Source organism: Leucopleurus acutus, assembly GCF_964270905.1.
Source record: "Leucopleurus acutus genome assembly, chromosome: 10".
NCBI lineage: Eukaryota > Metazoa > Chordata > Mammalia > Artiodactyla > Delphinidae > Leucopleurus > Leucopleurus acutus.
Window position 1 is genome coordinate 31,499,827 of NC_139153.1, and position 25,929 is coordinate 31,525,755.

Sequence of the window (25,929 nt, forward strand, 5' to 3'; positions counted from 1 at the left end):
ATATGGGAAAGGAAATAGTCAATCAAGTCCAGGAAGTGCAGAGAGTCCCATACAGGATTAATCCAAGGAGAAACATGTCAAGACATATTAATCAAACTATCAAAAATTAAATTCAAAGAAAAAATATTAAAAGCAGCAAGGGAAAAGCAACAAATAACATACAAGGAAATCCCCATAAGGTTAACAGCTGATCTTTCAGCAGAAACTCTGCAAGCCAGAAGGGACTGGCAGGACATATTTAAAGTGATGAGAGGGAAAAACCTACAACCAAGATTACTCTCCCTAGCAAGGATCTCATTCAGATCTGACATAGAAATTAAAACCTGTACAGACAAACAAAAGCTAAGAGAGTTCAGCACCACCAAACCAGCTTTACAACAAATGCTAACGGAACTTCTCTAGGCAGGAAACAGAAGAGAAGGAAAAGACCTACAATAACAAACCCAAAACAATTAAGAAAATAGTAATAGGAACATACATAGCGATAATTACCTTAAATGTAAATGGATTAAATGCTCCAACCAAAAGACATAGACTGGCTGAATGGATACAAAAACAAGACCCATATATATGCTGTCTACAAGAGAACCACTTTAGACCTAGGGATACATACAGCCTGCAAGTGAGGGGATGGAAAAAGATATTCCATGCAAATGGAAATCAAAAGAAAGCTAGAGTAGCAATTCTCATATCAGACAAAACAGACTTTAAAATAAAGACTATTACAAGAGACAAAGAAGGACACTACATAATGATCAAGGGATCAATCCAAGAAGAAGATATAACAATTGTAAATATTTATGCACCCAACATAGGAGCACCTCAATACATAAGTCAAATACTAACAGCCATAAAAGGGGAAATCGACAGTAACATAATCATAGTAGGGGACTTTAACACCCCACTTTCACCAATGGACAGATCATCCAAAATGAAAATAAATAAGGAAACACAAGCTTTAAATGACACATTAAACAAGATGAACTTAGTTGATATTTATAGGACATTCCATCCAAAAGCAACAGAATACACTTCCTTCTCAAGTGCTCAGGGAACATTCTCCAGGATAGATCATATCTTGGGTCACAAATCAAGCCTTGGTAAATTTAAGAAAATTGAAATTGTATCAAGTATCTTTTCTGACCACAATGCTATGAGACTAGATATCAATTACTAGAAAAAAAACATGTAAAAAAAAAAAAACATGGAGGCTAAACAATACACTACTAAATAACCAAGAGATCACTGAAGAAATGAAAGAGGAAATCAAAAAATATGTAGAAATGAAATTGAGCTATTTGTAATGAGGTGGATAGACCTAGAGTCTGTCATACAGAGTGAAGTAAGTCAGAAAGAGAGAGACAAATACCGTATGCTAACACATATATATGGAATTTAAGAAAAAAAATGTCATAAAGAACCTAGGGGTAAGACAGGAATAAAGACACAGACCTACTAGAGAATGGACTTGAGGATATGGGGAGGGGGAAGGATGAGCTGTGACAAAGCGAGAGAGAGGCATGGACATATATACACTACCAAACGTAAGGCAGATAACTAGAGGGAAGCAGCCGCATAGCACAGGGAGATCAGCTCGGTGCTTTGTGATTGCCTGGAGGGGTAGGATAGGGAGAGTGGGAGGGAGGGAGACGCAAGAGGGAAGAGATATGGGAACATATGTATATATATAACTGATTCATTTTGTTGTAAAGCAGAAACTAACACACCATTGTAAAGCAATTATACTCCAATAAAGATGTTTTTAAAAAAATACCTAGAAACAAATGACAATGAAAACATGACAACCCAAAACCTATGGGATGCAGCAAAAGCAGTTCTAAGAGGGAAGTTTATAGCAATACAATCCTACCTCAAGAAACTGGAAAAATCTCAAATAAACAACCTAACCTTACACTTAAAGCAATTAGAGAAAGAAGAACAACAACAAAAGAAAAAACAAAGTTAGCAGAAGAAAAGAAATCATAAAGATCAGATCAGAAATAAATGAAAAAGAAATGAAGGAAACAATAGCAAAGATCAATAAAAATAAAGGCTGGTTCTTTGAGAAGATAAACAAAATCGATAACCCATTAGCCAGACTCATCAAGAGAAAAAGGGAGAAGACTCAAATCAATAGAATTAGAAATGAAAAAGGAGAAGTAACAACTGACACTTCAGAAATACAAAGGATCGTGAGAGATTACTACAAGCAACTCTATGCCAATAAAATGGACAACCTGGAAGAAATGGACAAATTCTTAGAAAAGCACAACCTTCTGAGACTGAACCAGGAAGAAATAGAAAATATAAACAGACCAATCACAAGCACTGAAATTGAAACTGTGATTAAAAATCTTCCAACAAACAAAAGTCCAGGACCAGATGGCTTCACAGGTGAATTCTACCAAACATTTAGAGAAGAGCTAACACCTATCCTTCTCAAACTCTTCCAAATATAGCAGATGGAGGAACACTCCCAAACTCATTCTACGAGGCCACCATCACCCTGATACCAAAACCAAATAAAGATGTCACAAAAAAAGAAAACTATAGGTCAACATCATTGATGAACATAGATGAAAAATCCTCAACAAAATGCTAGCAAACAGAATCCAACAGCACATAAAAGGATCATACACCATGATCAAGTAGGGTTTACCCCAGGAATGCAAGGATTCTTCAATATATGCAAATCAATCAATGTGATACACCATATTAACTAATTGAAGAATAAAAACTATATGATAATTTCAATAGATGCAGAAAAAGCTTTTGACAAAATGCAACACCTACTTATGTTAAAAACCCTCCAGAAAGTAGGCATAGAGGAAACTTATCTCAACATAATAAAGGCCATATATGACAAACCCACAGCCAACATCATTCTCAATAGCGAAGAACTGAAACCATTTCCACTAAGATCAGGAATAAGACAAGGTTGCCCAATCTCACCACTATTATTCAACATAGTTTTGGAAGTATTAGTCACAGCAATCAGAGAAGAAAAAGATATAAAAGGAATGCAAATTGGAAAAGAAGAAGTAAAGCTGCCACTGTTTGCAGATGACATGATACTATACATAGAGAATCCTAAAGATGCTACCAGAAAACTACTAGAGCTAATCAATGAATATGGTAAAGTAGCAGGATACAAAATTAAGGCACAGAAATCTCTTGCATTCCTATACACTAATGATGAAAAATCTGAAAGAGAAGTTAAGGAAACACTCCCCTTTACCATTGCAACAAAAAGAATAAATACCTAGATACCTAGGAATAAACCTACCTAAGGAAACAAAAGACCTGTATGCAGAAAACCATAAGACACTGATGAAAGAAATTAAAGATGATACAAACAGATGGAGAGATAAACTATGTTCTTGGATTGGAAGAAACAACATTGTGAAAATGACTATGCTACCCAAAGCAATCTACAGATTCAGTGCAATCCTTATCAAACTACCAATGGCATTTTTCACAGAACTAGACAAAAAATTTCGCAATTTGTATGGAAACACAAAAGACCCCAAGTAGCCAAAGCAATCTTGAGAAAGAAAAACGGAGCTGGAGAAATCAGGCTCCCTTGACTCCAGACTATACTACAAAGCTACATTAATCAAGACAGTATGGTACTGGCACAAAAACAGAAACATAAATCAATGGAACAGGATAGAAAACTCAAGAGATAAACCCATGCACATGTGGTCACCTTATCTTTGATAAAGGAGGCAAGAACATGCAATGGAGAAAAGATAGCCTCTTCAATACGTGGTGCTGGGAAAACTGGACAGCTACATGTAAAAGAATGAAATTAGAACACTCCCTCACACCTTACACAAAAATAAACTCAAAATGGATTAAAGACCTAAATGTAAGGCCAGACACTATCAAACTCTTAGAGAAAAACATAGGCAGAACACTCTATGACATAAATCACAGCAAGATCCTTTTTGACCCACCTCCTAAAGAAATGGAAATAAAAACAGAAATAAATAAATGGTACCTAATGAAACTTAAAAGCTTTTGCACAACAAAAGGAACCATAAACAAGATGAAAAGACAACCCTCAGAATGGGAGAAAATATTTGCAAACAATGCAACTCACAAAGGATTAATCTCCAAAATATACAAGCAGCTCATGCAGCTCAATATCAAAAACACAAACAACCCAATCCAAAAATGGGCAGAAGACCTAAATAGACATTTCTCCAAAGAAGATATACAGATTACCAACAAACACATGAAAGGATGCTCAACATCACTAATCATTAGAGAAATGCAAATCAAAACTAGGAGGTATCACCTCACACTAGTCAGAATGGCCATCATCAAAAAATCTACAAACAGGGCTTCCCTGGTGGAGCAGTGGTTGAGAGTCTGCCTGCCGATGCAGGGGACACGGCTTCGTGCCCCGGTCCGGGAAGATCCCACATGCCACGGAGTGGCTAGGCCCATGAGCCATGGCTGCTGAGCCTGCGCGTCCAGAGCCTGTGCTCCGCAACGGGAGAGGCCACAACAGTGAGAGGCCCGCGTATTGCATAAAAAAAAAAAAAGAAATCTACAGACAATAAATGCTGGAGAGGGTGTGGAGAAAAGGGAACCCTCTTGAACTGTTGGTGGGAATGTAAATTGATACAGCCACTATGGAGAACAGTATGGAGGTTCCTTAAAAAAATTAAAAATAGAATTACCATATGACCCAGCAATCCCACTACTGGACATATACCCTGAGAAAACCATAATTCAAAAAGAGTCACGTACCACAATGTTCACTGCAGCACTATTTACAGTAGCCAGGACATGTTAGCAACCTAAGTGTCCATAAACAGATGAATGGATAAAGAAGATGTGGCACATATATACAATGGAATATTACTCAGCCATAAAAAGAAACAAAATTGAGTTATTTGTAGTGAGGTGGATGGACCCTGAGTCTGTCATTCAGAGTGAAGTAGTTCAGAAAGAGAAAAACAAATACCATATGGTAACACATATATATGGAATCTAAAAAAAAAACTGTTTTGATGAACCTAGGGGCAGGACAGGAATAAAAACGCAGACGTAGAGAATGGACTTGAGGAGACGGGGAGGGGGAAGGGTAAACTGGGACGAAGTGAGAGAGTGGCATGGACACATATACACTACCAAATATAAAATAGATAGCTAGTGGGAAGCAGCTGCAGAGCACAGGGAGATCAGCTCGGTGTCTTGTGTCCACCTACAGGCGTGGGATAGGCAGGGTGGGAGGGAGACGCAAGAGGGAGGGGCTATGGGGATTACGTATACTTATAGCTGCTTCACTTTGTTATACAGCAGAAACTAACACACCATTGTAAAGCAATTATACTCCAAAAAAGATGGTCTTAAAAAAAAGAGCGAACAGACAGTGCTTCCAAGAGAAACTAGGCTCGCCTGTAAGACTGTAAATCCCCAGTCACCAAACGGTGTATAAGGGCTACTCCGTACCAAAGAATTTCAGCGCCTGCAGAAGCGTGGCCTAATTCTGAAGGTCCCTCGGCCTCGAGTTATGATTCTTAGAGTCTGATTTTTGGTCCCTGCGATCCACGTATCAACACGCAGGGACGCGCTCCCGGCGTGCAACCGGCGCGCCAGGAGCCGGCAGCTCTCAATAACGTTGATCCCAGGCTGCCTCAGGCTGAGTGGCTAGACACCCGACACGCCTCCTTGGCCCCACCCCTCGGCCCCCGACGCCCTGGGGGGCGGGACACGCAGACGCCGTGCCCTGCCATTGGCCCGCACCGGCAGGGGAAATAGGGTCTGACTACTCCGCGTCCCTGCTGTGTCGTCATCCGGCGGCGGCTAGAGGACACGGTCAAGATGGCGGCGGTGGCTACCTTGACGCGGAGACCCCTTGAGCAGGTCGGCAGCGGCTCTCGGGCCCATGACCCTGCGCGACCCCTGCCCAGTCTGCGTCCCCTCAGAGCGTCCTCTCTCTCTCTCTCTATCTCTCTCTCTCTCCCCGCCAGGTCTCCGGGCTGCTGAGGAGGCGCTTCCACCGGACCGCGCCGGCTGCTCTGCAGGTAACTGGCCTGGAAGCTAGCCGGGCCGGCGAGGCCCCTCGTCCCGGCGCGGAGGCTGGGGCCGCATGTCACCCACGCGAGGCTCAGGGGAATCAGATGTCCGATCTGAGGGAACTAGACTTGACGCTTCTTCCCTCACCCTCCCCCTTAAAATTTTTTCTTGTGGTAAAATATAAGAAAATTTACCCTTTTAAACTGTATATGCAGTGGGACTAAGTACATTCACCACGTTGTCCATTCACCACCAGAACTTTGTCATCATCCCAAACAGAAACTGTACCCATTGAACAATAACCCTCCATCCCATTAGCCCCTGGTAACCTGTATTGTGCGTTCTGTGCCTATTAATTTATCTACTCTAGGGACCTCCCATAAATGGAATCATACAGCATTTGTCCTTTTATGTCTGGCTTATTTCACTTAGCATGTTTTCAAGGTTCATCCATGTTGTAGCATGTGTCAGAATTTCATTCCTTTTTAAGGCTGAATGATATTCCGTTGTAGGCATATACCACATTTTGCTGATCCATTCATCTTTGGTGGACATTTGGGTTGCTTCCACCTGTTGGATTTGTGAATAATGCTGCTGTGAACATTGGTGTGCGATTATCTGAGGCCCTGCTTTTCAGTTCTTTGGGGTCTATATCTAGAAGTGGGATTGTTGGATTATATGGTAATTCTGTGTTCAACGTTTTGAGGAATTGCCCGCTCTCCCCCTTTTTGTTACTGGAGGATTCTACCAACATGTGTAGTAAAATAACTCCTACATCCTGAAGGCAAAGTGTTTGGCAGTGCCTGGCACCTAGCGAGCGCTCAATATGTAGTATTATTTAGGCTTTCTTGACTGTTTGCTGCCCCACAGCATACCAGATGTGGAAATAAAATTACCTAGTACACTTTTCTACTTAGGAAGCCACCTATGAGCTGGTATGGCCAGCAAGCAGATTTCTTAAGCTTAGGTGCACATCAATAAAGTGTTCAGTATACTTCTCATTTACACATCCAATCAAAGACTGGCTATGAGTGATAGAAATGTTACTTTTTGAATTTTTTGAACTTTTGAAGAGAAGCCTGTTCTAGTGATAGTTTGTACATTGTGTGCTGTGGGCAGCCTAGGTCAAGAGAGAGAATCTCAATAGTCTCCTAAGTAATGCTGTAGCTTATTGACTGCTTTCCCATACCTGTGACAGGTGACAGTTCGTGAGGCTATAAATCAAGGTATGGATGAGGAACTGGAAAGAGATGAGAAGGTATTTCTACTTGGGGAAGAAGTTGCCCAATATGATGGGGCATATAAGGTAACCAAGATACATGAAAGCTACACAGAACTGAGATGGCCATTTGCCCCCAGTATAATTAAAGGTAATGGGGTCATTGCTTAATTGTAGGTTAGTCGAGGCCTGTGGAAGAAATATGGAGATAAGAGGATCATAGACACTCCCATATCTGAGGTAAGCCTTCCATCAGGAAGCAGACCTTTGAGGGGCATGTCTATTAAAGGGTACTGTTCTAATTTTTGTGGATTTTTACTTATGTTTGCGTTTTACGTTCTAGATGGGTTTTGCTGGAATTGCTGTAGGTGCAGCTATGGTATGTAGTCCTCTTTATGAATCTTATCCAAAGAGATTACTTTCAACATGACCGTTTAAAAACATTGCTTGAATGTTGGGGGAGCGAAGTGCTGGTGTGCCACTCTAAATTGCTCTTTCTCGTCTTTTTAACATCTATGTTTTTGATTTGACAGGCTGGGTTGCGGCCCATTTGTGAATTTATGACCTTCAACTTCTCTATGCAAGCCATCGACCAGGTTATAAACTCAGCTGCCAAGACCTACTACATGTCAGGGGGCTTTCAGTCTGTGCCCATAGTCTTCAGGGGGCCCAATGGCGCCTCAGCAGGCGTAGCTGCCCAACACTCACAGTGCTTTGCTGCCTGGTATGGGCACTGCCCAGGCTTAAAGGTGGTCAGCCCATGGAGTTCAGAGGATGCAAAAGGACTTATTAAATCAGCCATTCGGGATAACAATCCAGGTCAGTAGCGTGACGTGTTGTGGGTCTCTTTTGAACATTAAAGAACAAAAATGAAATATCTGCATGGAAGGAACCATTAAAGACTTCTAGTTAGGCTTAGACGTATCATATAAAATGTTAGTGATTTACAGATATAGTAAAGATAGGAAAAAATGTGGTGTTCTTCTTATTTCTGACTATAACGGGGCCAATTAGATACCGGAGAAATTTGCTGCATACCTACAACACCGGTTTAACCCCATAGATAAAATCAGGATCGCCCAGACTACAGATGTCTGTACTTAAACCATCCTCAAGGCTACTGGACACGATAGGTATGAGGCTTCCTAATCAGCACAGTGAAACTTTTCACAATATGAATGATAGTGTTGCATATACTTTTTTGGGGGGGGGTTCGCGGGCCTCTCACTGTGGCGGAACACAGGCTCCAGATGCGCAGGCTCAGTGGCCATGGCTCATGGGCCCAGCCGCTACGCGGCATGTGGGATCTTCCCGGACCAGGGCACGAACCCATGTCCCCTGCATCGGCAGGCGGACTCTCAACCACTGCGCTACCAGGGAAGCCCGCATATACATTTTTAGTCATGTAGTTACTTTGGTTTAAATATGTATATTTTGCAGTGGTGGTGCTGGAGAATGAATTGATGTATGGAGTTCCTTTTGAACTTCCCCCAGAGGCTCAGTCAAAAGATTTTCTGATTCCTATTGGAAAAGCTAAAATAGAAAGGCAAGGTAAGAGAAATTAGTATACATGTAAACATTATTTGTAATCCGTGCCCTCTATTTATGTTGGTCAAATTCAGTCTAGAAGTCACTGCCCTTTACTTTGACTAGGAAATTATAGGATGAGTTCAAGTTTAAAATGTGTCATGCCCTGATTGCACATATATTTGTTCTTTTCTAAATCTTGGTCCAGTAGATTTGTATTTCGTTTCTAGAAAGGCTGCCACATTCCTCATCTCGCTGGAATGTAGTTGAGTTTAAGATTCTAAAATGAAGAAGAACCATAGCTGGCTGCAGAGCAGGACAGTGTCTTTGGTTTCAATCTGACCTCTTATCTGTGACCACTTTGTTTCAGGGACACATGTAACCATAGTTTCCCATTCAAGACCTGTGAGCCACTGCTTAGAAGCTGCAACGGTGCTATCTAAAGAGGGAATTGAATGTGAGGTGAGTGGACATTCACTTGTTCTTAAAGAATCAGGGGACTTGCCTGGTGGCGCAGTGGTTAAGAATCCGCCTGCCAACGCAGGGGACACAGGTTCGAGCCCTGGTTCGGGAAGATCCAACATGCCACGGAGAACTAAGCCTGTGTGCCACAACTACTGAGCCTGTGCTCTGGAGCCCGCAAGCCACAGCTACTGAGCCCATGTGCCACAACTACTGAAGCCCATGCACCTAGAGCCCGTGCTCCACAACAAGAGAAGCCACTGCAGTGAGAAGCCTGCACACCACAACGAAGTGTAGCCCCCGCTTGTTGCAACTAGAGAAAGCCCACACGCAGCAATAAAGACCCAACGCAGCCAAAAATAAATAGGGCTTCCCTGGTGGCGCAGTGGTTGAGAGTCCACCTGCCGATGCAGGGGACACAGGTTCGTGCCCCGGTCCAGGAAGATCCCACATGCTGCGGAGCGGCTGGGCCCGTGAGCCATGGCCGCTGTGCCTGCGCATCTGGAGCCTGTGCTCCGCGACGGGAGAGGCCACAACAGTGAGAGGCCCGTGTACCACACACACAAAAAATAATAATAAAATAAATTTATTAAAAAAAAAAAGAATCAGAAAGTTCCCTTTAAGACCCAGAAAGAGGCGTTTGAGTTCTGTAACAGGTTAATTAGGTATAAAATCTTGCTTTGTCACTTAGTTCTGCCTCTGCTTAAAGCTGGGAGCCTACGTGCTTTTCAAATACCTAGCCTTCTACCACCTAGGGTCTGGATCTTTTTAGTATGTGTTTTGTCAAATTAAGATCCAACCTTGGAGCTGGAGTTTGGGAGAAGAGAAAACTTAGAAGTCGTCGAGTCTAACACTTTCATAACCAGGAGGTACCACTTCCTAGTTAACACTTGGGCATGTTACGTACTCTAAATCTCTGCCATCAGCTATAAAATGAGGATAATACATTTACTGTCCCGTCAGGGTGGTTGTAGAATTATACTTAGTGTAGTGCCTGGTACAGGGTAAGCGGTCACATGTTAGTTATTATTTTAATGAGGAGGAAGTTAAGGCCAAGGGAGGATAAGTGAATTCTGTAAGTGAACAAAGCTGCTTGTAGTAGAGATAAAGATTTTTGTTTTAATTACAGTTTCCCTTTGACAGTTTGTTCATGAATGGGCAGATTATGTTTCCCTAGACCCAAAGATTAAAAGGAAACAAGAAAGGAAGTGGCATTTTGGGGATAAGACTATATTTGTGAGGAAGTGGCTCTGTAAAGCTATTTATTATCTGTTTAGGTGATAAATATGCGAACCATCAGACCAATGGACATTGAAACAATAGAAGCCAGTGTCATGAAGACCAATCACCTTGTAACTGTGGAAGGAGGCTGGCCACAGTTTGGAGTAGGAGCTGAAATCTGTGCCAGGATCATGGAAGGTATTTCAGAGAAACTGATTCCAGAATAGTTAAACTGTAATAAACACTGTGTTACAGGACAAAACAATCAAAAGCTAGGGGTGGTCAAATGACTTGAATTTTCAACTTGTCAGCTTGGTATTTTTCCTTTGGGTAAATGTTTAAGAAAGCAAGCCAGAGACAATTCTCTGTAATTAGCATTCCTTTCAGATTTCATATTTCCTTCTTCAGATTTTCCTTCTCTGGGCAGCCATACCTGCTATGCTGAGGTGGTGGTGCTCAGCTGGTTTTTCATGCCTCTCTCATTTGCGCCTCCTTCCCTCTTAGGCCCCGCGTTCAATTTTCTGGATGCTCCTGTAGTTCGTGTCACCGGTGCCGACGTCCCTATGCCTTATGCAAAGGTTCTAGAAGACAACTCTGTACCTCAGGTTAAAGACATCATATTTGCAATAAAGAAAGCACTAAATATGTAGCTTGGACTTGAATTTCAAGTCATTGGGATTTCCTTAAAATACTTAATGACATTTCATCTGGATTGTCCTATAAGACCTTTTGATTTGTAAAGTTATGTCTAAAGCAACAACACACGTTTTTGTACTGGGAAGAAGTTTAAATATGTCTGTGGAAAAACTCTCCACTCTCCTGCCTAGGGGCCACGCTTTTTTTATCTGTTACAATAGCCATGTTCTTTGAATAAGATTAATGTAAAATTTTACCCTCTCATTAGAAGGACAAGGTATAAATGTGGCAAGAGTCCTGATGAAAGATATCTCCAAAAAAACATAACTTATATGTAAAAATAAAAGCATATAATTTACGTTTACTGTTAGACTGTTTTGATAAGGAATAAAGGAATTCCTAACTATGACTAATTGTATTTTTATATTCTTGAGATAATAAATGTGGGATAGAAGTCTTAAAATTCTGTTAAGAAATTACTGCCATCAGGAACTAATCAGTAATCATTAATCTCCTAGACTGCATTACTTACTTAAAACAGGAACTTGCCCCCCGACTCTTCAAATGCCTAATTCTAGTAGGTTCCCTTTAAAGTTAAACCAAAATCTGTGTCAGGTATTTTTCCCACTGCCAACAAACACACACTCTGCCATACACTGCTCTCTTCAGAAATTGAGATGGAAAAGATAGATTTAAATTAGTTATAGAAGCATACAAGTGGTACCTAATTAAAACAGGAACACAGGATTGTTAGCTCTTATTAATTAAGAGGGAAAATACGACACAAAAGAAAATAGAGATAGAATAGGTAGGGAGGAAACTTTAGAAATACTGTGTGAATCTTTTCTTTATATTTACCAAAGTTACTACAAAAAGTTCCCATTTAAAATATCTAGCCAAGCTACAAATAACACATTTTCTAGACATGGTTTATTTTAATAAAAAATACAGCTGAACATTTATCACAGATTACATGAAACTATACACAATGACATTCTCTCTGCATAGTAACCAACACTGATGTGTGTAACTTGAATTTTTAGATGGATTATTTATAATCCTTTAAAGTGCAATTTATTTAAGGGTTTAAGCAAATCATAGGATAAAGGATCTTTCTAATAAATGAGTAACATTAAACAGATGATATATTTGGATAAATCTTTGGAAAATCAGAACTGATTTTGCCAGATGTACTTGTGTTGTAATAATAATCCACCCCCACAAACGCCAAACTTGACTTAATTGCTGAGGATTAAGGAGATCCTCTAATTGGCAAGAGCTTTTTCGGATGTCAACATTTTTTTGTCCATTCGATACATACTAAAAGGAACTAAGAGTCTAGAGTAGTTCCTTTAGCAGCCCTGAGTTCTATAACCACAATGGAGTTCCTGTTTGAACTTTGTTAACAGACTGTTACGAACTTTCCCCGTTCTACTTGAAGGGAAAATGAAGAACTCAGTTGCTTCTCTGACTCTTAGCGACATAACTATGCTTTGGGCTACAGTGTTAATGTCTAGGATGAAATTAAGGTAGCAAAAATGGGAGTTATCTAAGAAATAACCAGAAAATGCTTTAGAATAGAGAAATGAACTCTGAGAGGAACATTTCTAGGAGCTGTCTAATGGTATAGGAGGGATTGCGACACGAAGGCCATCCACCGCTGTGACTGTATATTGTCATTGTTTTTTGTCCACTTCCTTCTGTTGGTGGAAATAATTGATTCCAATATGCTGCTGCCACCAAAAGATGACCATTAGAGGAAGAGCAAGACTCCTTTACAAGAGTAATGAAGGAGCAAACTATTTCTTAAGGCAGCAATGCCAGCCTGACTTTATTCTACTTGAAGACTATTTCCCTCTTGAAAAGCCTCTTACATGAGCATCTGCAAAGTCGTATGTGACTGTACTGGCTCAGCAATTATTCATCCAGATAGAGGGTACTTTAGGGGTTGCAGGTTGGAAGGAAAACAAAACAAATTTTCCCTCCAAGTGTAAACACAAAGCTTTAGCCGATCTTAGGAGCACTATGATCACAGGTTTCGGCTTTCCTCAAAGTTCCTTTTTGGAAATTCTGGATGGAGCTGAGTAAGGCCCCTCGGCTCACACCATTCACAGCCTGGGGCGGAAGCTGTGTGGGCGCCTCTGTGCTCGCAGGAGGCAAGGGAGCTGCTGGTGGCGGAGGCGCAGGTGGAGGAGGTGGGGGTAACGCGGACATCCCTGTGGAGGAAAGGGCACAGTCAGTATCTCCACACACCCTGTATCCGTGCTACTGCTCAGTCCTGGGCAGAAAGGACTTCGGTGAGACTGCAAATGTTTTCCCTCAAACGGGCCAACACACCCTGTACTGTGTGATTTTTTTAAAATACTTGAACAAGAAACGTAGAAGCATTAAAGGGGAATTAATTAAAAGTTGCCATTTCTCCCAAGTAATAGTCATGTGAGAAAAGACTGAACAATATCACAGATTACATGAAACTATACATAGTGACATTCTCAGCATAGATGAGGCTCTACTTCCACTTCCAAACTTTAATCATGGTCCCAAAAGAAAAGTTCCATTAGCTACTTTTTCCAGGTTCCAGGCAGCTCCACCTATTCCTGAGCTAGCAATTAAAGATAGACATCTGTATGCATAGAGCTGGGCTACTGGAATATCAATTACTAGTAAGGGATGAACGGTTCTTTAGCTGCTCCAACACACACAATATTTGAAGGACGTGATTTAACATAAAATGACAAATCACTTAGGATTCTCGGCAAGTAACCATTGTCTGCTGGGTTATGGGCTCCCCAGGGGCATCCATCTTGAATAATCATTTCCTATTAGGTTGCATGAAAAAAACATAAAACGCTAATGTTAGCAATGCACAGCAAGGCGCAGAGGGCTTTCTCTCTCCAGCAATGGTATTCTCAGGGAGGAATCTTCCTCAAGCACCCATGTTTCCACTGTGGCCCAACCCAGGGACAGGATGGAAATGCCCTAACCCTACATCTTTGCTGAAGTGTCAGGGGAGACCGGAATGCCGAGCTGTACCCTGGTGGGCAAGGAGAAGGTAACTGGACAGGTATCTGAATCCTCCCTTAGCTTTCAGAAACACAAACATTGGGCGCTCGAATTTTATAGTTTTGAATCAATGAATGAATTGTCCTCTTGGGACAAAATAAACACTAGGTACAGAAAAATCCCTGCTGGGACTTCCCTGGCTGTCCAGTGGTTAAGACTCCGTGCTTCCAGTGCAGGGGGGCGTGGGTTTGATCCCTGGTCTGGGGAACTAAGATCCTGCATGCCGCAACTAAGAACCCACGTGCCATGTGGCATGGCCACACACAAAAAACAAATAAATAAAAGCCCTGCTTTAAAGAACTTGACTGTGTCACAGTTGTCCCATTTCCTGTGACCCTTGCAGCTCCCCGTGACTCCACATCTCTTTCTAGTCTTATCCTCTACCCCACCCCAGTGCTACCACAGAAGACATTCTGCTAGATGGCTCCCCTACCACCTCCCTCAAACTGCTACTGAGCTGTGGTGATACTAGGTAAACATACCAACTGCTACTTGAGTTTATATGGATGAGTGGTCAGGATCATCCATAAAATACTTCAGTAAGTGCAACCTTTTTACCAACTGTGATAGGCAATGGTTAAAGCATTGTATTTCATAGAAAACCACTTACCTTCCTTTACATCTTTACCCAAACCTAAGGCAGCTGAAATTAAAGAATCACACAGATGCACACACTCATGCTCTGCAATCTTGGAATTCTCAAAAAATAATATAGCAATACAAATAAACATTAAATACAGACAAATGAACAAAATGTAATTTTCACTGGTTCTGTACAATAACAACTAATGAATGAAGTTCTATTATGTTCTATGCCAAGGTGGATTATGGGGAAATGTTCCTGGCTTTACGTTACAGGGTTACAGAGATAAAAAGGACTTCAAACCTGAAATGACTGTTGAGATGAAAAGAGCAGGGAGAGTAAGTGTGTGACATAAGCATTCCTCTGAAGGGGGTTCTTGGAAAGTGACCCGTAAAATACCAGGAGGAAGGGAGACGGCCTCTGAAGCCTCTTGGAACTCAACTGCAGAGCCCGGAGGACTGAGTGGGCGCCAGTGCCCTCCCAGCTGCCCCCTCCCCTTCCCAGCACTCTCACCCAACGGCCAGAAAAGGGCAGCAGAATCTGGGCTTGACACGTACGGCCCAACACGTACCCAAATGAGTGCCAGCATGTCTGCCTCCCAGCTTTGTGCTTTGACCCTGGCAGAAGAGTCAGTGAGGGTTACAGACGAGAAGACAGGCCTGCAGTAGCACTTTGTTCCACTAAAGGCATGGAATTGGCCATCCAGAGACTGCAAGTCTTCTAGCCCAGGATTCTCGGAGGCTAGAGATGGGCCTCAGGAACTGGACTTGGGTACAGGCTGCTATCTTGGCACAGAACGAAACTGCTTGGCCCTCGTGAGGAACCATCCCTTGACTTTGGCCTCATTACTAGGCACTCTAAATTAAAAGTGCAAATTCACTAGCACAGAGTTTGGAAATCGGGGCGTGGTATTCCGTAAATGGATCTTCATCTTACAAGTAAAGGCTGAAACTGTCTGAATGAATCGCTTTGAATATGTAGGCAGCATAAATAAATACACTGTCCAAAGTGCCACAGGGTAGCCTGTGCCTATAATATGATGCTGAGGGCTGTGAGAAAGGAGACTATGTCCATCCAAGAGGAAAGAGCAGGTCACCTGTGGTCCCCTCACAGAGGGCCCAACCAGTCGTAAAGGGCACAATGTCCCATGAGGCCCACCTTTCCTCATTGGGCCTGCAACAACTAGGGCAGATCCTGATATGTATGATTAGGGCCAGGAGCAGCTCAGAATGCTCTGGAAGGGGAGAGGAGGTCCAGGTCTGAAGGTCAACAATGGAGGAGGCAAGAACATAGACCCAGGGACTCACAGTCTCTAATTACAGCCTCCATCGATTTTTTTTTTTTTTAAGTGTTTCCTTTTTGCCTCTTCTGTCGTCCACAAAATTCCTTTAAAGGTTCACTGGAGCTTAAGCTACAACACGTTGGTAATGATGTGGGAGGGGGGAATGTTAACAAGGGGCCAAATTCGGACTTGGCTCTTTGGCCTGGAGCAAACCTGGGAACAACTGCCTAATGCCCGGGCCCCCCACTCCCCAAATATGAGGGGGCGCCCCCCCAAAGGCCTCCTATCACCCTCATCCCCAGGCCGCAGACAAAACCAGATTCCGTGTCAGGCTGATTGCCAAATGAATTCACCCAGCTTTGAAAAACATTGGCCTGCAACACCCCAGGATGACGGATGCTCTGAAACAGCTTACCTCCAGTGATCACCAGGTCAGCCCTGATCTCTCCAATCTTACCTTCTCTTAGACAAAAACCCCAAGAGCCAACTACCCCACCCTCCCCAGAACCTCAGATGGGAGCCTGGAAATCCAGCGGAGGCCCTGGAACAGGCCACAGACTGTTGCAGCAGCAAGAGCACAGGTTAGATCTGGGTAGGAATGTCTCGCCAGAAACACTGTCCCTAGCCCCGTCAAAAGGACGTTTGAGCGTCCCCTTGCCTTGGACCAACTCTGACAGTGGGCAGTCTACTCGTGTCTGCGGCCTGGGTTCCTTTGTGGTCTCCACACACATCAGGGGAGGCCACATGGCCGCAAGACCAACACCACACCTACCAGCTACCCTCGAGAGGGAGTGGAGGGCAGGGACCCCTGGAAGCAGGCAGGCCCCAGCTCTCTGGAACCGCCTTAGCCTCTTACCTCAGAAAGACGTGGAGGCTGTACTCATGTCCCAACTCAAGTATTGTTAAGGATGCTTAAAAAAGAACTGTTTTTCCCTATTGTCAGTTATACAAGCTGTAAGTTGCTTCCCTGTGACCAAGAATGCAACTGCCCAGCGCCTTTTCCCCTTTGTCAGAGGAACAAGGAACCGACACATTTGCAACAGGACTGTGAGGTGCTGGTTTCCAAAATTAAAAGATACCAAAATGCCATGCAGTTGATTTACAGGTTTTAGAGCTCTATTTTAGAACTAAAATCAGGGTGAAAATGAAGATTTTGAAGGTCATGATGAAAATGAAATGAATGTAAATGAAGTCACATGGGTGCTTTTTAAAGATGCTGTATTTCATTTAAATATTCAGATAAGGAAATCGTCTCGAATCTGCTTTCCCATTTGTTCATCACTTCAGTGAGCTAGACACACTGGGTCCCATTTCACATACAGAAACAGAGCATCTTTAAAGTTAGAAAAATCAGTATAGCTTACTTTACCGAAAATTCACGTTCAAAATGGTGCATGCTCTACTGAAAACAGCAAAGAGAGAGAGAGAGAGAGAGGGGGGACACAAGTCATTATTCAGATTTTAGTGTCATTTAATCAAATAGTAAGAGACAGCAAAATATTAGTCTGAATCACAGGCTGATTATTCTTACTGCCGAACTAGGATATACTTAAGTTAACCACAAGAAGCACTGGTTTGTAAACTTGACTGTGACCCTTTTAGAACATGGCAAACACACTAACAGAGTAACTAATGAGTCACTTTCCTCTTCATTCTTTTTTTTTTCTTTCTTTCTTCTGAGATATTTTTAGTTATTTACGAGCACAGCACTCACTTAAGAAGACCCATCACGGTTTTACCTCCCCTGGAAAGCGGAATGGGTACTGGGAGCGTACCTAGTGTACTAAATAAGGACAGTTTATCAAGAGGGGAGAAAAATTAGAACTCATCACTTCCCCAAGCAAGTCTATGGTCTAAAATAGAGAACTGTCTTTTTAAATTTGGGAAGAGCAAGAGCACAGGGACGTCTAAGGTAGGGCCCCTGGGCAGGAGCAGGGGCCTCTCCCCTGAAGGCAGCAGGCTCCAGAGGCTGAATAGGGCTCGAGCAGCATTAGCTGACCTAAGGCTAGAAAACCATTCAAAAAAAAAAAAAAAAGGTGGGAATTCCCTGGCGGTCCAGTGGTTAGGACTCGGCGCTTTCACTGCCGGGCCAGTTTGGGGAACTAGGATCTCACAAGGCCCAAGGCGCAGCCCAAAAAAAAAAAGGCAAACATTTCTTCCTATCTTCTTTTTAACTGACTGGATTCCAGGTTAATTGTGAAAGATAACCCTTTCCCTGACGGTGAATCCCAGCGTTCCAAACCAATGTGCCCCACTGCCCAGAGGAGAATCCCTTCAGCGAGGCCCACGTGGGGCAGGGCAGGCTGACCACTGCCGATCTTGGGGGGCTCTGGGAGGATGCTGGGGACACTGCCTGCCCCACCCCCAGCAGCTGAGTACCCTGGAGAGGAGCTCACACACTTGGTCTTGGAAGCGGGGAGGAAGGCTGTGAGCCGGCAGGACAGCAGAACCAACACTGTTCGGAGGAGCACTACAGGGCAGACCTGTGTATCCTAGAAACTGCTTTGTGTTTGTGTAGTTTTGAGAAAACGAGGCAGTTCTTAGGGCCAGAGCCATCGATTTTGAGCCTAGAATGGGTTTCAGATTTTGACCTGGCTTGATAAATTCCGGAAGCTCCAACATTCTAAATGAATTCATCTCTTCTTGTGCCTTACTTATTCCTTTTCTTTGTAATTTTTTTTTTTTTACTGAAGTATAGTTAACATACAATATTATATAATATTATATAAGTTACAGGTGTACAATATAGTGATTCACAATTTTTAAAGGTTATAATCCATTTATAGTTATTATAAAATATTGGCTATATTCCCTGTGTTGTACAATATGTCCTGGTAGCTTATTTTATGCATCATAGTTTGCGCCTTATTTATTCTTAACCCTCCTTCCTGTTATTCAAGTTCTCAGTCACTCTGTGCCCACAAGGCCCTGTTTTCCCTCCTCCAGTCTCCAGATATGAAACTTCCCTCTCCCTCCAGTCATGCTCACAGACTGGTTTTCTACAGACTGCCAGCTCTCTCTTCAAAAGTATTGCTGCAAATGATAAACTTCACGCAAGAAGGGCTAGAATTCTCTTGCAAGGTATTCATAGCTTACACTTGACAGTACTTTACTGCTTATAAAGCCCTGTTGTGTACATTATCTACCTCATAAAGACCAGATATTCTCTTAAAAGACAGCTTCAAAGGATGAAAATTACTTGTCCAAGGCCATCTGGAAAGTGGTGGAGCTACGACCCAAGCCCGGGGTTTCTAACTGTTCTTTTGGATCTCTTTGCACGCCAGCCAAGCAGAGCGTTTAGCAGCACAGGCCCTGTAGTGCACCTGAGAAAGCAGGCGCTCAGGAGAAATCAAGTAGATGAGCAAAGACAGAACCAAGTTTAAATCTTGGCTCTAGTATCCCCCACTTGTGTGACCTTGGTCAAAGTCCTTTAATGCCACTAGTGCCTCAATTTATTTGTCTGTAAAATGGAGCTATAAGTATAATCCCTGCTCATTGGATAGGGAGGTATTCATGAGGATTAAATAAAACAGTAACTATAAATCACTTAGAACAGTGCCTAGCACAGAATAAGCACTCAAAAGATGTTAAACACAATTATTAACAACAACAGTAATAATTTGGGTCTTCTGCTTACTAAGATTTTCCCAAATACTCTTCTGCAAATCTTTTGTTTAAACACACACACACACACACACACACACACACACACACACACACACACACAAAATGGCAAGGCAACAGGTTTGTCTCCTCCCAAAGGGAGGGTAGGAGCAAATATCTGTGTGTCAATTAGGACCATCTAAACCACTCAGGTCCATGAATAAAGAGTGTAAACACTAGCTGGTGACACTGACCGTGACATAAGTCAAGATAAAGCATTTTAAAGTTCTTGAAAGAATGATCTTCTAGAGGCAGGAAACAGAAACCTTAGCAAAAAAAGAAAGTGCTAGGAATGTTCTCACTGAAAAAAAAAAAAAGAGTTTTAGAGAATCCCACCCTACCTGATGGAATTGCCAGCAGACTTAAGGAAATATTTCTCCCATCAATTTGGTAAGGATTTCAAGAAGAGGCCCACAGCAGGGAAGTACAGTAAGAAACAGGAGAGGCCCCAGTCCTTACACAAATGCTGGAAAGGGCTCATGAGAGTAACACCCCTTCGCTTAGAAACATCTGTCACTTCTGCCCCGTCCTGAAAGCAACTGAGCTGAAAACCACCCTCAGCTACCACGAATGTGCTTAAAAATTGACGCTTTCAGGAAGAAAGGCAATGCTGTCAAACTGAACTTGCCTCAGTTGATCTATTGCTGAACAAACTGCCGAAGGGCGGGGTCCACAGTGGGTTTACAGGATGCTTGATTAGAACTGTGAGATAGTCTCCTCTGACTCCCACGCTTTTTGCCTTCTACAGAGGACATAACCCAAACCCAGACACGGAAAGTGACTCACTCAAGGTCTCTCAGTAACTAACAGTGTCCTGAGGGCTTACTGTGTATCAGGCGCTGTTCTAACTCCATGGGCATGGAACCCTCTGGACCCTCGCAATAAACCCCCTAGGCAGGCACTGTTATTAGCCTCCTTTACAAATGGGAAACTGATGCTGAAAGCTCAGCCTCTCTCTACACCACTGCCAAATCAAATCTCGGGGACAGAGTTTTGGGTGAAGTAGAAAAGGATAGCTTTATTACTTTGCCAGGCAAACGGGGACACAGCAGGCTCCTGCCTGGAGAAACTATGTGTCCCCACCCCAGAGGACCTGATGAAGGGTTTGATAACAATAGGTCCAAGGGTGGAGTCTCTGACAAGATCAGGGCGTGTGCCGGACGTGCACTTCTTTAATCTCAACTCAGGTGGTTTCCTGGCTGCTCCTCCCATGATTAGCAACTCTTCCAATCTGCCCTTTGGAACTCAGGGAAGGTCATGGAACCTGGAGTCTTGCCTACAAGAAAGAGAGGACAAGAGGTCCTCCGTGCCCGGGAGTCCCACAGGGCCTCACTCGGTTTCAAAACCTGAAGCCCAGGGAGGTCAAGTATCTCCTCCAAGGTCCCAGAACTAGCGAGTGGTGATCCTCAAGTTTAGGTTCCACAGCCCAAGGTGTAGTTTCCGAGGGCTCCCAGATCGAGTTGTGTTTGAGATGCTACTTTTAGCAGGAATTCCTTTTCTAAACTAGCCCTTGAAAATGAAGAATTTTCCTTCATTTCTTGAGAAAATTGCATTTTATCATAAAGCTGGAAGACACTATGCTTGACTTAGTTCCCAGATAAACCATAAATGTGGCCTAGAAGTAAAGACATAAATTGGAGTAAATGTGATTCCAGCAATAAGACAGGCAGCGTGCAGAGAGGCGGCAACACAGATGAGCCCAATGAGAAGCCTGGCCTCCTGTCCTGGAAGGAAAAGGACCAGTCTAAGCAGGGGCTTCTGAGCCAGAAGTTGCCACCCGTAGGCTGACAGCCTTGCCCTCATCCAGCAGAGACCCTGAAGGCAGACCAAGTCCAAGCAAATCCACCCATAAGGATTTACTGAGCATCTCCCATGGGTACGGTAGCATGAGACTATCACCTGTTTGTAGCTCCCTGATGCCTTGTACAGAACAGAAGCTCGAGATGTCACTTTGTTGGTGGACTAGTTTTTTCAGGTGGAGATTCTCTATTTAAGAAGTGGAACTACTGGGAGAAAAAAATTACCATGGGTGGACCCCAAGGAAAGCACTTGCTTGAATTGTATCTATCATTTTGGAGCTCCTGAGAGGTGCTGGCAATGTGAGGCCACCTCGGCTGGGGCCTTGTCTGCCTGCTCATCTCTGTGACCCAGCGCTTAGCACAGTGCTGGGCACACAGCAGCTCTCAATAAATGCATCTCCAGTAGATGAATAAATAAACTCACCATGGGTGGCTCGCTTAGGGCCTGAAATGCTAGGTTGATAGGCAAATACTAGCTATTATTTTTATGAGACGTGTTACAATAAATAACCAGCAGAGGTCAGAGTACAGTCTCTGGGGCTGAATCAATAATTTCATCAATAAAACATTAAAGGACATAAAGGAAAAGAGGGAGCCAATACTTGCTGGGAACCTCCCATTTCTGCCAGGCATCGTGCTTGTGGCCTCACATATGTTTCCCTCTGAATCTTTACAACTCCCCTTCAGGATAGGGAACTATCCACCCAATTGCTCCCTCTTGCCTCAGATGAAGTTTTTTCCAACCTTGAGTCTAACTACAAAAGATTCCTCTTTTTCTTCTTGTTCTAAAAGTTACCTCATCTCATGCAAACCTGCTACTGTATGAGAATCCTCCCACTGAGAACTCAGGTCAATCAGAGGATTCATCAAAAATAATCCATATAGACTGAATTCTCCAAGGCGTTTAAAAATGAGCACTGGCAGGTAACTTCCCACGTCCAATGCACACAGCAAAGTGCTCTGAGCTACCGGATAGACACCTCATTTGTTAAAGGAGGCTTCATGGATTCTCACTATTAATTCTCTCCAGTCTCCTTAATATGTCTAAGTGGTGTGAAATTAATATCCTATCTTCTAGAAAACGCCTCAGCATGATCTGGGCAGTGGCTCCCCCAAAATTTCTGATCGGCCTATACAGGTCACCTCTACAAAAGACAGAGAAGTCTATTTTCTATATTGATCAATATTTGGAAGCTTTCTTGTAAAATCTGCTGACAAAGTCAGACAGGAAATAGAATATTATCCCCCATCAGCCAGGTACTTTGCTATTAAAATAGGCCCTGGGCCCAGAACACTCGACAGCAAACTACCAGTAACCAGGCTCGGCCAGCAAGGAGAGACACCCACCAGACAGACGCGAGGCCTTCAAACCGGTCTCCTTACATTTGACTGTTGTTTGGGGGGGTTTTTTTGGAAGGTCAGTTAGAAGCATTTGAGAGCTGTCGGGTAATGCTCTTGGTAGCTCCTGGGCACCACTTTAAGCCTTAATGAATATGGTGTCATCAACTCATAAATCAACCCCAGCCCGTGACTCTCCCTCCAGACAGCTGCAGCAGCTCTTCCAACCAAGCACAGCCAGCCAACAAGCTCTGAGTGGCAGAACCGACTTCTCTGACATCCAGAACATCTGGTTCAGTTAAGAAGTGAAAGGAGATACTGGTGCCCCAGTGCGTTTTTATGAGGCGTGCAAAATGGTTAGGAGAGAGCTATTAGTTCAAAAAAGAAAGAAGAAAGATAGCATTATGAGGCCACTCCACAGAATTAGAGATAATTTTTATAAGTATTCCCTGAAATAAACTCTTTTTACATTTTTCAAACAAAACTCCCAGTATCTATCTGATTTAAGTCACAAACGCAAAACAAAGGTTAGCTAGCCACAGAAAAATATTCAGGTGATGAAGTGCAGAGCAGAATAAAGCACAAATAGTTATCAGGAAATCAGAAGCTCGGTGGGCAGTTCACTCCCACACCCAGGCATTTCACCAGCTGTGCTCTGTGACAAAGCCGACACTGTGGCTGGTCTCCCTGAGGAGAGAGCCCTGGCAGGACCGGGCCCCTGGGCAGCAGCGCGATTGTTTTGTTCAGCTGAGCGCGTACCCAGACAGGCTGTGATCTGAGGAGCCTGCGTGAGGCTTTTCAGTAGAGAGAGCGAGCTGGAGGTGGGGGCAGTGAGCAGCCCTGAAGCCGACCATCCCGCTCCCCGTGAAATCCGACTCTAGAGACCTGGACCCTGGTCTCTCCCAAGTGACACTGCTAATCTGCACTCCCACTGGTTTCTCTGGAGGAGGCTGGTCCCCTCTGACCCCTGAAATGTTTGGGCCAAGGTGAGAAGAGAAAGCCCCACCCTTCTCCCGGGCTGGTGCAGAAGGGGAGGAAGGCAGCTTTCTCTTCCTCCTCACTAACCTGCTGTGGAGGGTGGAGTCGGCGATGACGGGGATGTGAGAGGTGAGCTGGCCCCAGATCCTGCTAAGAGAAAACACAGAGAGACCCTCATGGGGACCAAAGGAAGACATCTGGGGCTTGGCCAGAGCCGGCACCCACCACTGTCTGAGAATCTGCACTGGGCTGAGTGTGTGAGCCTTGTGGGAAAAAGCGAGGTTGGGCAGAGAATTCAGGGACGGGACCCCTGACCGCAGGCGTCCAACCCGCTTCCTTCCCCAGGCCTCGTTGCCTCCCACTGCTCCCCACAGCCTGCCTGGTTTGCAACCAACTTTGTGCAATCCAATGGCTTACGCAACTGGCTGCAGTTTCTCTTCCTGAACCAAGCCCTGTCCTCGGGTAATGAAAGACAAATGACAGTGCCACAGCAGTAGAGGTGACAGAGAAGGGCAGGACCATCTGGGGGAGGCCTCTCCAAAAGAAGCGAGAGTTCCCCACCACGTCCACCCAGGAACACTCTCTGGAGAAGTTCCATTTTACCAGCAGGCACATTCAATTGATTAGGATCAGCCTACTCAGTGTGTGGATTTCCCAGGCCTTTTCTTACCTGAAATTCAGTAAATACCATGATTTACATCAAAATAATGTGCATATTCCCATACGTTGCATGCTTTTTCTGGACCTAGTAACCTTTTTATATTTCAAATATTGCCAAATTCCCAGTATCTCCTCCATTGCTCAGAAATCCCCAGAATGCGTCCTCCTGGCTTGACATGAAAGTACCCCAATGAGCAGATGGAAGCTCCCACATGAGCCCCCTCCCTCACATGGCAGTCCTATCAAGGGGTTACCAAAGCTCCCGGAGGGCTGAGGCCATGCCCCTGAGAAGCCACTAGCTGTCCTGGGGCAGCCTCCCACCACCTCCCTCACACCCACAGGACGTGGGGGGCACAGCACGGACACTGAGCACGAGGAGAAATGTCCTAATGAAGCCACACCTCCCTCCAGCTGAAGACCCTTCCACCATCTGCAATATCCTCTCGTCTCCCTATAAAAGGGAGAGGCGTTTCACTGAAAAAGATGGTGAAATTCAGCCCATCCTGATATCATACTGCTTGTAGTGCTAACACAGATTTTAAGGGGGAGAAGGTTTGAATTTGTGATTCCAGTGGGGTGTGGAGATGATCTATACATTTCCATCAACTGCTACTTTGCTTTCCTAAACTCCCTGAGGTGGTGTCTGGGGGTCCTTGGCGTCCCATCCAGCTGCATCTGGCAAAGAGCCTTGCAGGCAGGCAGGGCCTCAGGAAGGTGGAGTACACCAAGCCAGGCTTTCTCTGCTTTATAAAGAAGTAGATGGGGCTTCCCTGGTGGCGCAGTGGTTGAGAGTCCGCCTGCCGATGCAGGGGATGCGGGTTCGTGCCCCGGTCCGGGAAGATCCCACCTGCCGCGGAGCAGCTGGGCCCATGAGCCATGGCCGCTGAGCCTGCGCGTCCGGAGCCTGTGCTCCGCCACGGGAGAGGCCACAACAGTGAGAGGCCCGCGTACCGCAAAAAATAAAAAAATAAAAGAAGTAGATGCTGGACAGAGTGCCCGCCAGAGTGACAGGCTAGTTGGAGACATGAGTCTCAGCCTAGTGATGACAACGACTGGCCTATGTCCATCCCATCAACCATGGAGAAAACAGACCTCCAACTCTGAAATTACCTGCCGGCCACAACAGCCTCCAGCCCCTTCTCCTCTCCTAGCCTCCATCCCCAAGGAGCCTGCCTTGGTCCTCACAGGGACCTCCAGGGCCTGGAGCCTCCCCTCCTTCTCTTCCCTCCAGAGCCCGTCTCTGGCTTGGCTCTCGAAGCAGTGGTACGGGCACGATTCCCACCCTCCCTCTGGAGTCTATGATCTTCTTCCATCCCAACTCTTCCAATTTCAGCTCTACCCACACTGCCTGCATTCTCTGGCTATGGCTAGACCAGCCTTCAGGTCTTGCGAACCCCTCACTTCTTCTCTTGCCCCTGGCAGATGCCTTCCTCACTGACTTCCCTGAGAAGACCTGAGAAGGCAT

The 25,929-nt window shown here is 44.2% G+C and overlaps 2 protein-coding genes across 5 annotated transcripts in view; one reads left to right on the forward strand and one right to left on the reverse strand.

The window, feature by feature from the left end:
* Positions 1 to 5,781: 5,781 nt before the first annotated feature.
* PDHB (pyruvate dehydrogenase E1 subunit beta) lies at positions 5,782 to 11,507 on the forward strand. Its single transcript, XM_082848621.1, has 10 exons — positions 5,782 to 5,880; positions 5,988 to 6,041; positions 7,232 to 7,339; positions 7,430 to 7,492; positions 7,596 to 7,631; positions 7,786 to 8,071; positions 8,693 to 8,803; positions 9,150 to 9,241; positions 10,519 to 10,660; positions 10,967 to 11,507. The coding sequence occupies exons 1-10, from the start codon at positions 5,839 to 5,841 to the stop codon at positions 11,110 to 11,112; spliced, it is 1,080 nt and encodes a 359-aa protein (XP_082704747.1). The 5' UTR covers positions 5,782 to 5,838; the 3' UTR covers positions 11,113 to 11,507.
* A 515-nt stretch (positions 11,508 to 12,022) lies between these two features.
* Positions 12,023 to 25,929, reverse strand: part of PXK (PX domain containing serine/threonine kinase like) — a 75,617-nt gene continuing 61,710 nt past the window's right edge. Inside the window, exons 17-19 of one of the 4 annotated variants that reach the window (XM_082848739.1) lie at positions 23,892 to 23,951; positions 14,768 to 14,804; positions 12,023 to 13,314 (exon numbers count right to left, since the gene is read on the reverse strand). In XM_082848739.1, coding sequence (XP_082704865.1) covers positions 13,128 to 13,314; positions 14,768 to 14,804; positions 23,892 to 23,951 — 284 coding nt within the window. In that variant the 3' untranslated portion in view covers positions 12,023 to 13,127. Of the gene's footprint in view, positions 13,315 to 14,767; positions 14,805 to 23,891; positions 23,955 to 25,929 lie in introns of all 4 variants that reach the window. The other 3 variants (XM_082848738.1, XM_082848737.1, XM_082848736.1) reach the window with 3 other exon arrangements.

Bases quoted from the DNA above. Each gene is read 5' to 3' on its own strand.
- PDHB (XM_082848621.1), top strand. From the start codon at position 5,839: ATGGCGGCGGTGGCTACCTTGACGCGGAGACCCCTTGAGCAG. The intron at 5,881-5,987 runs GTCGGCAGCGGC...TCTCCCCGCCAG, and splicing joins CGCGGAGACCCCTTGAGCAG to GTCTCCGGGCTGCTGAGGAG. The intron at 10,661-10,966 runs GTATTTCAGAGA...CTTCCCTCTTAG, and splicing joins CTGTGCCAGGATCATGGAAG to GCCCCGCGTTCAATTTTCTG.